The 17,500-nt window shown below is 42.3% G+C and overlaps 2 protein-coding genes across 3 annotated transcripts in view; both read left to right on the plus strand.

The window, feature by feature from the left end:
* LOC131364639 (tenascin) overlaps positions 1 to 2,373 on the plus strand; it is a 50,782-nt gene extending 48,409 nt beyond the window's left edge. For both annotated transcript variants that reach the window (XM_058407852.1, XM_058407853.1), the window contains one exon: positions 1,886 to 2,373. In XM_058407852.1, coding sequence (XP_058263835.1) covers positions 1,886 to 1,984 — 99 coding nt within the window. In that variant the 3' untranslated portion in view covers positions 1,985 to 2,373. The remainder of the gene's footprint in view (positions 1 to 1,885) is intronic.
* Positions 2,374 to 4,543: 2,170 nt separating this feature from the next.
* psmb10 (proteasome 20S subunit beta 10) lies at positions 4,544 to 15,636 on the plus strand. The gene is made up of 8 exons (XM_058407433.1): positions 4,544 to 4,758; positions 5,512 to 5,605; positions 5,705 to 5,802; positions 13,069 to 13,209; positions 13,315 to 13,430; positions 14,166 to 14,224; positions 14,310 to 14,461; positions 15,306 to 15,636. The coding sequence occupies exons 1-8, from the start codon at positions 4,694 to 4,696 to the stop codon at positions 15,412 to 15,414; spliced, it is 834 nt and encodes a 277-aa protein (XP_058263416.1). The 5' UTR covers positions 4,544 to 4,693; the 3' UTR covers positions 15,415 to 15,636.
* The last annotated feature ends 1,864 nt before the right edge of the window (positions 15,637 to 17,500 follow it).

Raw genomic sequence — 17,500 nt, forward strand, 5'->3', positions numbered from 1 at the left:
ACAACAAACTCTACAGCATGTATAATACACACTACACACACTACACACACACACATACACACACACTAACAACAAACTCTACAGCATGTATAATACACACTACACACACACACACACACACATACACACACACTAACAACAAACTCTACAGCATGTATAATACACACTACACACACACACACACACACACATACACACACACTAACAACAAACTCTACAGCATGTATAATACACACTACACACACTACACACACACATACACACACACTAACAACAAACTCTACAGCATGTATAATACACACTACACACACTACACACACACACATACACACACACTAACAACAAACTCTACAGCATGTATAATACACACTACACACACTACACACACACACACATACACACACACTAACAACAAACTCTACAGCATGTATAATACACACTACACACACACACACACATACACACACACTAACAACAAACTCTACAGCATGTATAATACACACTACACACACACACACACACACATACACACACACTAACAACAAACTCTACAGCATGTATAATACACACTACACACACTACACACACACACACATACACACACACTAACAACAAACTCTACAGCATGTATAATACACACTACACACACACACACACACACACACACTAACAACAAACTCTACAGCATGTATAATACACACTACACACACACACACACACTAACAACAAACTCTACAGCATGTATAATACACACTACACACACATACACACACACACACACACACTAACAACAAACTCTACAGCATGTATAATACACACTACACACACACACACACACACACTAACAACAAACTCTACAGCATGTATAATACACACTACACACACATACACACACACACACACACACTAACAACAAACTCTACAGCATGTATAATACACACTACACACACATACACACACACACACACACACTAACAACAAACTCTACAGCATGTATAATACACACTACACACACACACACACACACACTAACAACAAACTCTACAGCATGTATAATACACACTACACACACATACACACACACACACACACACTAACAACAAACTCTACAGCATGTATAATACACACTACACACACATACACACACACACACACACACTAACAACAAACTCTACAGCATGTATAATACACACTACACACACACACACACACACACTAACAACAAACTCTACAGCATGTATAATACACACTACACACACATACACACACACACACACACTAACAACAAACTCTACAGCATGTATAATACACACTACACACACACACACACACACACTAACAACAAACTCTACAGCATGTATAATACACACTACACACACACACACACACACACTAACAACAAACTCTACAGCATGTATAATATACACTACACACACACACACATACACACACTAACAACAAACTCTACAGCATGTATAATACACACTACACACACACACACACACACTAACAACAAACTCTACAGCATGTGTAATACACACTACACACACACACACACACACACTAACAACAAACTCTACAGCATGTATAATACACACTACACACACACACACACACACTAACAACAAACTCTACAGCATGTGTAATACACACTACACACACACACACACACACACTAACAACAAACTCTACAGCATGTATAATACACACTACACACACACACACACACACACTAACAACAAACTCTACAGCATGTATAATACACACTACACACACACACAGTGTATTTCAGACAGGCACAATTACAAATATACATTAAGATGCTGAGGAGTAATATCTATACAATGTGTGTGTGTGTGTGTGTGTGTGTGTGTGTGTGTCTTAGGGTGTGATCTGGACCACGTGGAAAGGGAAGGCATTCTCCATCCCTTTCACTGAGATGAAACTCCGCCCCGCCTCCTTCAAATCACACAGTCAGGGATGAACAGAGTGAAAGAAGAAGAGAGGAACAACAGACACACATGTACAGACACACTTCAGTTCACTGACATGAAAATTGTGTAACCACATTTTGAACATTTTAGACGTGAAGCTACACACACACACACACACACACATAGAGGATGTTTATTCAGTATATGATATTGTACAGTTTGTGGATTGTCTGTTTAGCACTTCCTGCTTGTATCCTGTGTATTTGTGGTATGTATGAATATTACGTGCTGTAGCTCTCACCTCGACTGAGTGTGTCAGAGAGATACCGTCTGTACCCGGCTTGTATTTATCTATTCAGATGTGTCTCTCGTTTGTGAGTCAAGCGTTCAGATGATCGGATGCTGCACAGACTTTAATAAACAAAATGGTAAAAGTAAACCGTGTGTGTGTGTGTGTGTGTGTGTGTGTGTGTGTGTGTGTGCCTTTGTGTCCTTCCACACTGACAGAACTTCAGTGGCGTTTCAAGCCGTTTTTCAATAAAAACAGATTTAGAGCAGTTTCAAGAGTGTATATTATTTCAATTGTGTTAACATGATATGATTCAGAGTCACTATGAACCAGATACACACAGAGACCACACCTCCTTCAGTGTAACTGACCAATACAGAGGCCACACCTCCTTCTCTGTAACTGACACACACATAGGCCACACCTCCTTCACTGTAACTGACACACACATAGGCCACACCTCCTTCACTGTAACTGACACACAAAGAGGCCAGGCCTCCTTCACTGTAACTGACCAATACATAGGCCACACCTCCTTCACTGTAACTGACACACACATAGGCCACACCTCCTTCACTGTAACTGACACACACATAGGCCACACCTCCTTCTCTGTAACTGACACACACATAGGCCACACCTCCTTCACTGTAACTGACACACACATAGGCCACACCTCCTTCACTGTAACTGACACACAAAGAGGCCAGGCCTCCTTCACTGTAACTGACCAATACATAGGCCACACCTCCTTCACTGTAACTGACACACACATAGGCCACACCTCCTTCACTGTAACTGACACACACAGAGGCCACACCTCCTTCACTGTAACTGACACACAAAGAGGCCACACCTCCTTCACTGTAACTGACCAATACATAGGCCACACCTCCTTCACTGTAACTGACACACACATAGGCCACACCTCCTTCACTGTAACTGACACACACATAGGCCACACCTCCTTCACTGTAACTGACACACAAAGAGGCCAGGCCTCCTTCACTGTAACTGACACACACATAGGCCACACCTCCTTCACTGTAACTGACACACACATAGGCCACACCTCCTTCTCTGTAACTGACACACAAAGAGGCCAGGCCTCCTTCACTGTAACTGACACACAAAGAGGCCACACCTCCTTCTCTGTAACTGACACACAAAGAGGCCAGGCCTCCTTCACTGTAACTGACACACAAAGAGGCCACACCTCCTTCACTGTAACTGACACACAAAGAGGCCACACCTCCTTCACTGTAACTGACACACACAGGGGCCACACCTCCTTCACTGTAACTGACACACACAGAGGCCACACCTCCTTCACTGTAACTGACAACACATATAGGCCACACCTCCTTCTCTGTAACTGACACACAAAGAGGCCACACCCCCTTCACTGTAACTGACCGATACAGAGGCCACACCTCCTTCTCTGTAACTGACACACACAGAGGCCACACCTTCTGTGGTCAAAGTTATAGATTAAATTACTTTGTCAGTACGTTAACTGGCCTAATGCTAATACTGCAGGTGGAGAATCACATGCTAGCTATCATGAGCTAACCTGACAGGATTTTTTTTATCTTCTAACCAGCTAGCTAACATGGGCTAACCTGATAAAATTTCTCTGAGGATTTTAATCTTTGTTGCTAACACTAGCTAACTGGCTAAAATAACTGTTAATAGAATTTAGAAAGGAATTTTAACTCATAAATGTCTTTGAACTGCTAATGCTAGCTGGGTGGCTAACCTGAGATGATTTATAATGAAATTATATAAGATCTTACTTGTTAAATGAATTAAAGTTTCTGAGGTGAGATTGTCTTGTGGGCGTGTCTTTGAGTGGGACAGAAAAAATTCTGCTCAGTCGCCGACCACAAGGCACTTCGACAGGAGGTAAACACTGCCCACTGCATCATAGGAACCCCACTTCCTGCAACTGAGGACATCCGGAAGAAGCGCTATCTATGTCAGGCTCACAGCATTCCTAAAGACTCCTCCCACTCTGCCCATTGTCTTCTCAAACTTCTACCCTCAGGAAGGTGATTCAGGAGCCCCTGGGCCTCTGGACCAAAACCAGCAAACTATGGAACAGTTTTTTTCCCACAGTTGTTTCCTTACTCAACTCTGCTCCTATTTATACATAGTCCTTATCTGTACATATTAGATTATAATTATGATTATAATTATGATTAATAATTAGTAAGTATTTATGATTCATTTATTTTAATTAATGCAGTGTTTGGGAGTAAAAATAGGGAAAGTGGACTAGTGTGTATCAGGAAGCTGAAATGAAACACACCCCTTTTATTCTCACAGATGAAAGTGAAAGAAAGCGCAACTACCGCGTTCGGGCAGGAAAAAGCGCTGACGCACTCACTGCTAAAACTCCTCCATTCTTCACTCCATCCCAGTATCTTCCTTTCATTCTTTTATACGTCTACATTTCTCTGGCTGAAAGATGATGAGCTCTAGTTCCCAGTTTGAGGCAGCGAGTGGAGGATTCTGCTTTGAGAACGCGCGCAGGTGAGTGTGTGTGTGTGTGTGTGTTTAGCATTTCACGGCGACACACACACACACATACAGAACTGAACAGTTCCAGGTGCTTTAAACAAATCTTCCACATTTCCCTGGTCTTTCTCTGATCTTTTATAACAATGTGTCCTGAATATTTCAGTGGTTTAACTTTTATCTGCTTTAAACTCACCTGATTCCCAATTAACAGCTAAATGCTAGGTGTGCTAAAGCAGGGAAAAGAACAGCACTGAAATGTACAGGACTTTTCCTTTATAGTGACCAAAGAGTGCCAACAGTTTATAGACACTAGTTTTGAAACAAAAATAAAATCAGGTATTAAGTAGCTGCATGCTCAAAAACTCGCTAGAAGTGACCATGTGACGTCACAAACTAATTTGCATATTCGTTGATCGTTCAGATGACACACTTCTGATATCACATCATTACACTCAGACTGGATTTTGCTGTTGACCTTGAAGTGATGGTCAATGTGTGATAGAGGGATAGCTGTAACTTGTTAAGCTGTAATGGGAGAGTCACAATTTTCAGAATTAATTTGAAATATCTGTAAACATTCTCCACCACTGGAGGTGCAGGTCACTTCACCGCTCCTGACCTCACAGCCATAGAATTAGAGCCGGTCTGATTTAGAGCAGAAAAGTCTCTGATGTTTATGAATGTTTATGTTTTCTTAAATTCAGTATCATGATTACATTATAAATGTATATCAAATCCATGCGATCCTTCTTCTCCTGCGGTCAGGAATGCAGTGTTGGAGGCGGGTCTGTCGGAGAAGGGCTACAGGACTCCAAAAGCCCGGAAGACTGGCACCACCATCGGCGGGATCGTATTCAAGGTCTGATACACTTCTAAACAACGACACAGAGTAACTACCGTATTATTATTATTGTTTAAAATGAATTCTTCTCTTCTCTTTCATTCTCTAACCCTGCAGGATGGAGTGATCCTCGGCGCTGACACTCGTTCCACAGACGACATGGTCGTGGCCGATAAAAACTGCATGAAGATCCACTACATCGCACCCAATATATAGTGAGTGGCGTAATTTGTTATGTGGCTTGATATACGATCTACTGAAGCTCAAATATCACATTAGATATCGAGTTCTGCTAGGATGCTGTTTGAGGAGAGGCTGGGCTTCACAGTTCTAATCTCACTGTGATTAGTTAGCTGTAGTGTTCTAATCTCACTGTGAGTGGTCAGATGTAGTGTTCTAATCTCACTGTGAGTGGTCAGATGTAGTGTTCTAATCTCACCATGACTAGCTAGTTGTAGTGTTCTAATCTCACTGTAAGTGGTCAGATGTAGTGTTCTAATCTCACTGTGATTAGTCAACTGTAGTGTTCTAATCTCACTGGGATTGGTCAACTGTAGTGTTCTAATCTCGCTGGGATTGGTCATCTGTAGTGTTCTAATCTCACTGTGAGTGGTCAGATGTAGTGTTCTAATCTCACCGTGACTAGCTAGTTGTAGTGTTCTAATCTCACTGTAAGTGGTCAGATGTAGTGTTCTAATCTCACTGTGATTAGTCAACTGTAGTGTTCTAATCTCACTGGGATTGGTCAGCTGTAGTGTTCTAATCTCGCTGGGATTGGTCATCTGTAGTGTTCTAATCTCACTGTGAGTGGTCAGATGTAGTGTTCTAATCTCACCGTGACTAGCTAGTTGTAGTGTTCTAATCTCACTGTAAGTGGTCAGATGTAGTGTTCTAATCTCACTGTGATTAGTCAACTGTAGTGTTCTAATCTCACTGGGATTGGTCAACTGTAGTGTTCTAATCTCGCTGGGATTGGTCATCTGTAGTGTTCTAATCTCACTGTGAGTGGTCAGATGTAGTGTTCTAATCTCACCGTGACTAGCTAGTTGTAGTGTTCTAATCTCACTGTAAGTGGTCAGATGTAGTGTTCTAATCTCACTGTGATTAGTCAACTGTAGTGTTCTAATCTCACTGGGATTGGTCAGCTGTAGTGTTCTAATCTCGCTGGGATTGGTGAGATGTAGTGTTCTAATCTCACTGTGAGTGGTCAGATGTAGTGTTCTAATCTCACTGTGAGTGGTCAGATGTAGTGTTCTAATCTCACTGTAAGTGGTCAGATGTAGTGTTCTAATCTCACTGTGATTAGTCAACTGTAGTGTTCTAATCTCACTGGGATTGGTCATCTGTAGTGTTCTAATCTCACTGTGAGTGGTCAGATGTAGTGTTCTAATCTCACTGTGATTAGTCAACTGTAGTGTTCTAATCTCACTGTGATTGGTCATCTGTAGTGTTCTAATCTCACTGTGAGTGGTCAGATGTAGTGTTCTAATCTCACCGTGACTAGCTAGTTGTAGTGTTCTAATCTCACTGTAAGTGGTCAGATGTAGTGTTCTAATCTCACTGTGATTAGTCAACTGTAGTGTTCTAATCTCACTGGGATTGGTCAACTGTAGTGTTCTAATCTCGCTGGGATTGGTCATCTGTAGTGTTCTAATCTCACTGTGAGTGGTCAGATGTAGTGTTCTAATCTCACCGTGACTAGCTAGTTGTAGTGTTCTAATCTCACTGTAAGTGGTCAGATGTAGTGTTCTAATCTCACTGTGATTAGTCAACTGTAGTGTTCTAATCTCACTGGGATTGGTCAGCTGTAGTGTTCTAATCTCACTGGGATTGGTCATCTGTAGTGTTCTAATCTCACTGTGAGTGGTCAGATGTAGTGTTCTAATCTCACTGTGAGTGGTCAGATGTAGTGTTCTAATCTCACTGTGAGTGGTCAGATGTAGTGTTCTAATCTCACTGTGATTAGTCAACTGTAGTGTTCTAATCTCACTGGGATTGGTCAGCTGTAGTGTTCTAATCTCGCTGGGATTGGTCATCTGTAGTGTTCTAATCTCACTGTGAGTGGTCAGATGTAGTGTTCTAATCTCACTGTGAGTGGTCAGATGTAGTGTTCTAATCTCACCGTGACTAGCTAGTTGTAGTGTTCTAATCTCACTGTAAGTGGTCAGATGTAGTGTTCTAATCTCACTGTGATTAGTCAACTGTAGTGTTCTAATCTCACTGGGATTGGTCAGCTGTAGTGTTCTAATCTCGCTGGGATTGGTCATCTGTAGTGTTCTAATCTCACTGTGAGTGGTCAGATGTAGTGTTCTAATCTCACCGTGACTAGCTAGTTGTAGTGTTCTAATCTCACTGTAAGTGGTCAGATGTAGTGTTCTAATCTCACTGTGATTAGTCAACTGTAGTGTTCTAATCTCACTGGGATTGGTCAACTGTAGTGTTCTAATCTCGCTGGGATTGGTCATCTGTAGTGTTCTAATCTCACTGTGAGTGGTCAGATGTAGTGTTCTAATCTCACCGTGACTAGCTAGTTGTAGTGTTCTAATCTCACTGTAAGTGGTCAGATGTAGTGTTCTAATCTCACTGTGATTAGTCAACTGTAGTGTTCTAATCTCACTGGGATTGGTCAGCTGTAGTGTTCTAATCTCGCTGGGATTGGTCATCTGTAGTGTTCTAATCTCACTGTGAGTGGTCAGATGTAGTGTTCTAATCTCACTGTGAGTGGTCAGATGTAGTGTTCTAATCTCACTGTGAGTGGTCAGATGTAGTGTTCTAATCTCACTGTGAGTGGTCAGATGTAGTGTTCTAATCTCACCGTGACTAGCTAGTTGTAGTGTTCTAATCTCACTGTAAGTGGTCAGATGTAGTGTTCTAATCTCACTGTGATTAGTCAACTGTAGTGTTCTAATCTCACTGGGATTGGTCAGCTGTAGTGTTCTAATCTCGCTGGGATTGGTCATCTGTAGTGTTCTAATCTCACTGTGAGTGGTCAGATGTAGTGTTCTAATCTCACCGTGACTAGCTAGTTGTAGTGTTCTAATCTCACTGTAAGTGGTCAGATGTAGTGTTCTAATCTCACTGTGATTAGTCAACTGTAGTGTTCTAATCTCACTGGGATTGGTCAGCTGTAGTGTTCTAATCTCGCTGGGATTGGTCAGATGTAGTGTTCTAATCTCACTGTGAGTGGTCAGATGTAGTGTTCTAATCTCACTGTGAGTGGTCAGATGTAGTGTTCTAATCTCACTGTAAGTGGTCAGATGTAGTGTTCTAATCTCACTGTGATTAGTCAACTGTAGTGTTCTAATCTCACTGGGATTGGTCAACTGTAGTGTTCTAATCTCACTGGGATTGGTCATCTGTAGTGTTCTAATCTCACTGTGAGTGGTCAGATGTAGTGTTCTAATCTCACCGTGACTAGCTAGTTGTAGTGTTCTAATCTCACTGTAAGTGGTCAGATGTAGTGTTCTAATCTCACTGTGATTAGTCAACTGTAGTGTTCTAATCTCACTGGGATTGGTCAGCTGTAGTGTTCTAATCTCGCTGGGATTGGTCATCTGTAGTGTTCTAATCTCACTGTGAGTGGTCAGATGTAGTGTTCTAATCTCACTGTGAGTGGTCAGATGTAGTGTTCTAATCTCACTGTGAGTGGTCAGATGTAGTGTTCTAATCTCACTGTGAGTGGTCAGATGTAGTGTTCTAATCTCACCGTGACTAGCTAGTTGTAGTGTTCTAATCTCACTGTAAGTGGTCAGATGTAGTGTTCTAATCTCACTGTGATTAGTCAACTGTAGTGTTCTAATCTCACTGGGATTGGTCAGGTGTAGTGTTCTAATCTCACTGGGATTGGTCATCTGTAGTGTTCTAATCTCGCTGTGAGTGGTCAGATGTAGTGTTCTAATCTCACTGTGAGTGGTCAGATGTAGTGTTCTAATCTCACTGTGAGTGGTCAGATGTAGTGTTCTAATCTCACTGTGAGTGGTCAGATGTAGTGTTCTAATCTCACTGTGAGTGGTCAGATGTAGTGTTCTAATCTCACTGTGAGTGGTCAGATGTAGTGTTCTAATCTCACTGTGAGTGGTCAGATGTAGTGTTCTAATCTCACCGTGACTAGCTAGTTGTAGTGTTCTAATCTCACTGTAAGTGGTCAGATGTAGTGTTCTAATCTCACTGTGATTAGTCAACTGTAGTGTTCTAATCTCACTGGGATTGGTCAGGTGTAGTGTTCTAATCTCACTGGGATTGGTCATCTGTAGTGTTCTAATCTCGCTGTGAGTGGTCAGATGTAGTGTTCTAATCTCACTGTGAGTGGTCAGATGTAGTGTTCTAATCTCACTGTGAGTGGTCAGATGTAGTGTTCTAATCTCACTGTGAGTGGTCAGATGTAGTGTTCTAATCTCACTGTGAGTGGTCAGATGTAGTGTTCTAATCTCACTGTGAGTGGTCAGATGTAGTGTTCTAATCTCGCTGGGATTGGTCAGCTGTAGTGTTCTAATCTCACTGTGAGTGGTCAGAGGTAGTGTTCTAATCTCACTGTGAGTGGTCAGATGTAGTGTTCTAATCTCACTGTGAGTGGTCAGATCTAGTGTTCTAATCTCACTGTGAGTGGTCAGATCTAGTGTTCTAATCTCACTGTGAGTGGTCAGATGTAGTGTTCTAATCTCACTGTGACTAGCTAGTTGTAGTGTTCTAATCTCACTGTGAGTGGTCAGATGTAGTGTTCTAATCTCACTGTGAGTGGTCAGATGTAGTGTTCTAATCTCACTGTGAGTGGTCAGATGTAGTGTTCTAATCTCACTGTGAGTGGTCAGATGTAGTGTTCTAATCTCACTGTGAGTGGTCAGATCTAGTGTTCTAATCTCACTGTGAGTGGTCAGATGTAGTGTTCTAATCTCACTGTGAGTGGTCAGATGTAGTGTTCTAATCTCGCTGGGATTGGTCAGCTGTAGTGTTCTAATCTCACTGTGAGTGGTCAGAGGTAGTGTTCTAATCTCACTGTGAGTGGTCAGATCTAGTGTTCTAATCTCACTGTGAGTGGTCAGATGTAGTGTTCTAATCTCACTGTGAGTGGTCAGATGTAGTGTTCTAATCTCACTGTGACTAGCTAGTTGTAGTGTTCTAATCTCACTGTGAGTGGTCAGATGTAGTGTTCTAATCTCACTGGGATTGGTCATCTGTAGTGTTCTAATCTCACTGTGAGTGGTCAGATGTAGTGTTCTAATCTCACCGTGACTAGCTAGTTGTAGTGTTCTAATCTCACTGTAAGTGGTCAGATGTAGTGTTCTAATCTCACTGTGATTAGTCAACTGTAGTGTTCTAATCTCACTGGGATTGGTCAACTGTAGTGTTCTAATCTCGCTGGGATTGGTCATCTGTAGTGTTCTAATCTCACTGTGAGTGGTCAGATGTAGTGTTCTAATCTCACTGTGAGTGGTCAGATGTAGTGTTCTAATCTCACTGTGAGTGGTCAGATGTAGTGTTCTAATCTCACTGTGAGTGGTCAGATGTAGTGTTCTAATCTCACTGTGAGTGGTCAGATGTAGTGTTCTAATCTCACCGTGACTAGCTAGTTGTAGTGTTCTAATCTCACTGTAAGTGGTCAGATGTAGTGTTCTAATCTCACTGTGATTAGTCAACTGTAGTGTTCTAATCTCACTGGGATTGGTCAGCTGTAGTGTTCTAATCTCGCTGGGATTGGTCATCTGTAGTGTTCTAATCTCACTGTGAGTGGTCAGATGTAGTGTTCTAATCTCACCGTGACTAGCTAGTTGTAGTGTTCTAATCTCACTGTAAGTGGTCAGATGTAGTGTTCTAATCTCACTGTGATTAGTCAACTGTAGTGTTCTAATCTCACTGGGATTGGTCAGCTGTAGTGTTCTAATCTCGCTGGGATTGGTCAGATGTAGTGTTCTAATCTCACTGTGAGTGGTCAGATGTAGTGTTCTAATCTCACTGTGAGTGGTCAGATGTAGTGTTCTAATCTCACTGTAAGTGGTCAGATGTAGTGTTCTAATCTCACTGTGATTAGTCAACTGTAGTGTTCTAATCTCACTGGGATTGGTCAGCTGTAGTGTTCTAATCTCGCTGGGATTGGTCATCTGTAGTGTTCTAATCTCACTGTGAGTGGTCAGATGTAGTGTTCTAATCTCACTGTGATTAGTCAACTGTAGTGTTCTAATCTCACTGGGATTGGTCATCTGTAGTGTTCTAATCTCACTGTGAGTGGTCAGATGTAGTGTTCTAATCTCACTGTGATTAGTCAACTGTAGTGTTCTAATCTCACTGGGATTGGTCAGCTGTAGTGTTCTAATCTCGCTGGGATTGGTCATCTGTAGTGTTCTAATCTCACCGTGACTAGCTAGTTGTAGTGTTCTAATCTCACTGTAAGTGGTCAGATGTAGTGTTCTAATCTCACTGTGATTAGTCAACTGTAGTGTTCTAATCTCACTGGGATTGGTCAGGTGTAGTGTTCTAATCTCACTGGGATTGGTCATCTGTAGTGTTCTAATCTCGCTGTGAGTGGTCAGATGTAGTGTTCTAATCTCACTGTGAGTGGTCAGATGTAGTGTTCTAATCTCACTGTGAGTGGTCAGATGTAGTGTTCTAATCTCACTGTGAGTGGTCAGATGTAGTGTTCTAATCTCACTGTGAGTGGTCAGATGTAGTGTTCTAATCTCACTGTGACTAGCTAGTTGTAGTGTTCTAATCTCACTGTGAGTGGTCAGATGTAGTGTTCTAATCTCACTGTGAGTGGTCAGATGTAGTGTTCTAATCTCGCTGGGATTGGTCAGCTGTAGTGTTCTAATCTCACTGTGAGTGGTCAGAGGTAGTGTTCTAATCTCACTGTGAGTGGTCAGATGTAGTGTTCTAATCTCACTGTGAGTGGTCAGATCTAGTGTTCTAATCTCACTGTGAGTGGTCAGATGTAGTGTTCTAATCTCACTGTGAGTGGTCAGATGTAGTGTTCTAATCTCACTGTGACTAGCTAGTTGTAGTGTTCTAATCTCACTGTGAGTGGTCAGATGTAGTGTTCTAATCTCACTGTGAGTGGTCAGATGTAGTGTTCTAATCTCACTGTGAGTGGTCAGATGTAGTGTTCTAATCTCACTGTGAGTGGTCAGATGTAGTGTTCTAATCTCACTGTGAGTGGTCAGATCTAGTGTTCTAATCTCACTGTGAGTGGTCAGATGTAGTGTTCTAATCTCACTGTGAGTGGTCAGATGTAGTGTTCTAATCTCGCTGGGATTGGTCAGCTGTAGTGTTCTAATCTCACTGTGAGTGGTCAGAGGTAGTGTTCTAATCTCACTGTGAGTGGTCAGATGTAGTGTTCTAATCTCACTGTGAGTGGTCAGATGTAGTGTTCTAATCTCACTGTGACTAGCTAGTTGTAGTGTTCTAATCTCACTGTGATTGGATAGAAGTAGTTTTCTGATCTCATTGTGAGTGGTCAGCTGTAGTGTTCTAACCACACTTTGATTGGTTAGCTGTTGTGGAGCGGGCGTGGCAGCAGACGCTGACATAACCACCCAGATGATGTCGTCAAACATCGAGCTACATTCTCTCAGCACTGGACGTCCTCCTCAGGTCGTCACAGTGACACGCCAACTCAAGCAGCTGCTGTTCAGGTAAGAGAGAGGTTTTTGTATCTGTGACGAATTACAATATAATGTGATTGTTTGATGAATTAGACAGTGTGGGCTGAGGGGATTGTGTGTGTTTGTGTGTGTCAGGTATCAAGGACACATTGGCTCGTCTCTCATCGTCGGAGGAGTGGATGTTAACGGTTCCCAGCTCTACAGCATCTACCCTCACGGCTCCTACGATAAACTGCCCTTTACCGCCATGGGTACGAGTCCTGAGCATGTACATTATCATTCCTCTGTTATTTTTAATTAGAGCAGCAACCAATTTATGGCATTTTGCAGATACCCTTATGTAGCATAACTAAGCACTTCAGGATTAAAGGCCTTGCTAAAGGGCCCAGTTGTGGCAGCCTGGTGGTCCTGGGATTTGAGCTCACAACCTTCTCATTGATAGTGTAAGGTCTTACTGAGCTTACCACTAAGCTACTACTTCTAAAATCAGGCGATAGTGTGTGATGTAATCATAGCATGCTTTGTCACACTGATTAACTACTGACAGGAAACGACAGTGAGCTGGACATATTTCATGCAGGTCTATAGGGCTCAAGTCGGCTCTCAAGACAATTTCTAAATATGGTTTTGATAAACATGCTTTGTAAGTGTTCTTCCCAAATTAACAAAGTTTGACAAGAAGTAATAATTCCTTCTGGAAAACAGATCTTGGCTTGGACTCAACCGCATTTAAACTCAGTCTTGACTTGAGCTTGGCTGGACTTGCTGAGTCTTGGACTTGACTCTGCTAATGTTCGTAGCAGACTACAAACTGCATTCTGTGCAAATATCCATAGGTGCAACTACTACGTCTTCCTAAAAAAAGTAACCTGATAAAATATCTTTATGATGTTAAACATACTTTAATAGAGAGCGTGAGGAGGCCCATCAGAGTTTCATAAAATAATTATCATACATTTATTAGTAACATGATGAATATTTCCCAGGTTCTGGATCAGATGCAGCCATCTCTGTGTTTGAAGACAGATACAAACCCAACATGGAGGTAAAAATATTGATTTGAAATTTGATTTGTTTTTATTTGTGGTGGAAAACCTCCTGTAAGGCCATGTTTATACTCTGTCACTCAGCTGGAGGAAGGAAAGCAGCTGGTGCGTGACGCCATCACCGCTGGGATCTTCTGTGACCTGGGGTCTGGCAGTAACGTTGATCTGTGTGTGATCACGGAGAAAGGAGTAGATTATCTGCGGGGCTATGACCGGCCTGTACAGAAAGGCCAGAGGTATGATGCACTACTAAATTCTTGAATCTGATTGGTCAGGTGTTAATCTTTTGGTCAAGAGCAGCTCTGAGATCACTCGTTCTAATACGTTATTGTTTCTATAGCAACAGCTGATTGACAGGGACGTGTTTGGCAAATGCTCCACAAAATCATTGACGAATTTTTGGGAAGGAAACTTTCTTATGGAAAGAATCTCCACTGTCAGTGCTTTATAACTGTATCATGTGGTACAGAGGAGAAGGATGCGTTTATGGCATTTGGGAGACACCCTTATCCAGAGCAACTTACAGTTTATCTCATTTTATGCAACTGAGGGTAAAGGGCCTTGCTCAGGGGCCCAACAGGTGGAAAATACAGGAACAATGCAACATGGAAAACCTGAGCACAATAATGACACACTGTAAATCAATGAGGAGACGGGGCTAGAATTAAAACACATGCACATAATTATGATTAAATACACCTTCTATGGGAAGTGTAGTGTGCCATAAGGAGAAATTAGATGACAGTCAGAGGTGAAGCTGTAAGTTTTCCAACATCTTCAGGATAGAAACTGCTTATTTGCCATTTCACAGTAACATGACAAGCTGTATAAATATTGTATTATTAACTTGAAGAGAGAGAATAAACAGAGCTGGTGAGGAAATGAGTGTTTATAGCTGCTATAACAGACATGACCACAAGAAGTCATTTTTCTACATTTTTCTACAGTCATTTTTTCTATTTTATTTATAAATGTGTTGTGACGTGTGTTATTATAAATTGCTGAGTGATACACATGGGGAACGTGCTTTGGGTTGGTAAAAGCTGATTCCTTCTCTGTTTTTCACATTCTCTGCTCTAGAGAAGGCAAGTACAGCTACAAGCAAGGAACCACACCAGTTCTGACGAAGACCATTACGCCGCTCACCCTGGATGTAGTGGAGGAGTCTGTTCAGATGATGGACAGCTAGTGAAGCTCAGCCACCTGTTGCTTTTGCTTTCTTTCCATAACAGATTAGTGATGAGGAATTCAAATCTTCGATCAAATCATGACATGGTATTATATGTAATTCTGTCCAGTGTCACATTATCAAGATGTAAAGTGTTCCAGCATGTGGAAAGGTCTAAGGGAAATTCACTGAATGATCGCAAAAATGACACTTTTACAAGTAGTTTGCCTAATAAATAAAAAAATAAAAAAATAAATAAAGAAAGAAATAAATGTTGTTATTCTTTCAGCTGCTCCCTGATCAGGGTCGCCACATGTTTTTGATTTGACACAGGCTTTATGCCGGATTCCCTTCCTGACACAACCCTCCCATTTTATCCAGACTTGGGACCAGCACTGACAGTTAACTCTTCAGTAGCTGGGTTAAGCGCCCTGCCCGGGAATCGAACCCGGACCACGGCAATGAGAGGCATTGAATGGATCCTGCAGCTAGACCACCAGGAGGCAAATAAATAAATTAAATTAAAAATTTTATATATGTGTATATATATATATATATATATATATATATATAGTACTTACTGTATACACTCTATTTCTCCAGTTACACTCCAGTTACCAGTTACATATGATTTCACATTATCTGTCAACTGTCTGCTTCCACTGACGACTAAAATCAGTAATTACTCTCTGCTTATACTTACACTATATTGCCAAAAGTATTTGCTCACCTGCCTTGACTCGCATATGAACTTAAGTGACATCCCGTCCTAATCCATAGGGTTCAGTATGACATCGGTCCACCCTTTGCAGCTATAACAGCTTCAACTCTTCTGGGAAGGCTGTCCACAAGGTTTAGGAGTGTGTTTATGGGAATTTTTGACCATTCTTCCAGAAGCGCATTTGTGAGGTCACACACTGATGTTGGACGAGAAGGCCTGGCTCTCAGTCTCCGCTCTAATTCATCCCAAAGGTGTTCTATGGGGTTGAGGTCAGGACTCTGTGCAGGCCAGTCAAGTTCATCCACACCAGACACACCAGTCATCCATGTCTTTATGGACTTTGCTTTGGTCACTGGTGCACAGTCATGTTGGAAGAGGAAGGGGCCAGCTCCAAACTGTTCCCACAAAGTTGGGAGCATGGAATTGTCCAAAATGTCTTGGTATGCTGAAGCATTCAGAGTTCCTTTCACTGGAACTAAGGGGCCAAGCCCAGCTCCTGAAAAACAACCCCACACCATAATCCCCCCTCCACCAAACTTTACACTTGGCACAATGCAGTCAGACAAGTACCGTTCTCCTGGCAACCGCCAAACCCAGACTCGTCCATCAGATTGCCAGATGGAGAAGCGTGATTGGTCACTCCAGAGAACGCGTCTCCACTGCTCTAGAGTCCAGTGGCGGCGTGCTTTACACCACTGCATCCGACGCTTTGCATTGCACTTGGTGATGTATGGCTTGGATGCAGCTGCTCGGCCATGGAAACCCATTCCATGAAGCTCTCTGCGCACTGTTCTTGAGCTAATCTGAAGGCCACATGAAGTTTGGAGGTCTGTAGCGATTGACTCTGCAGAAAGTTGGCGACCTCTTCGCACTATGCGCCTCAGCATCCGCTGACCCCGCTCCGTCAGTTTACGTGGCCTACCACTTCGTGGCTGAGTTGCTGTCGTTCCCAAACACTTCCACGTTCTTATAATACAGCTGACAGTTGACTGTGGAATATTTAGGAGTGAGGAAATTTCACGACTGGATTTGTTGCACAGGTGGCATCCTATCACAGTTCCACGCTGGAATTCACTGAGCTCCTGAGAGCGACCCATTCTTTCACAAATGTTTGTAAAAACAGTCTGCATGCCTAGGTGCTTGATTTTATACACCTGTGGCCATGGAAGTGATTGGAACACCTGATTCTGATTATTTGGATGGGTGAGCGAATACTTTTGGCAATATAGTGTATATGATTGACAGTGTCCGACATTAACGCTCTATGTGCGGTCAGTTTGCCTGCTGTTACACTTTTGTACCGCTAGGGTGTACTAAATGTACACCGATCAGGCATAACATTATGACCACCTGCCTAATATTGTGTTGGCCCCCCTTTTGCTGCCA

The sequence above is a fragment of the Hemibagrus wyckioides genome, linkage group LG14 (assembly GCF_019097595.1).
Source record: "Hemibagrus wyckioides isolate EC202008001 linkage group LG14, SWU_Hwy_1.0, whole genome shotgun sequence".
In the NCBI taxonomy this organism is placed as follows: Eukaryota; Metazoa; Chordata; class Actinopteri; order Siluriformes; family Bagridae; genus Hemibagrus; species Hemibagrus wyckioides.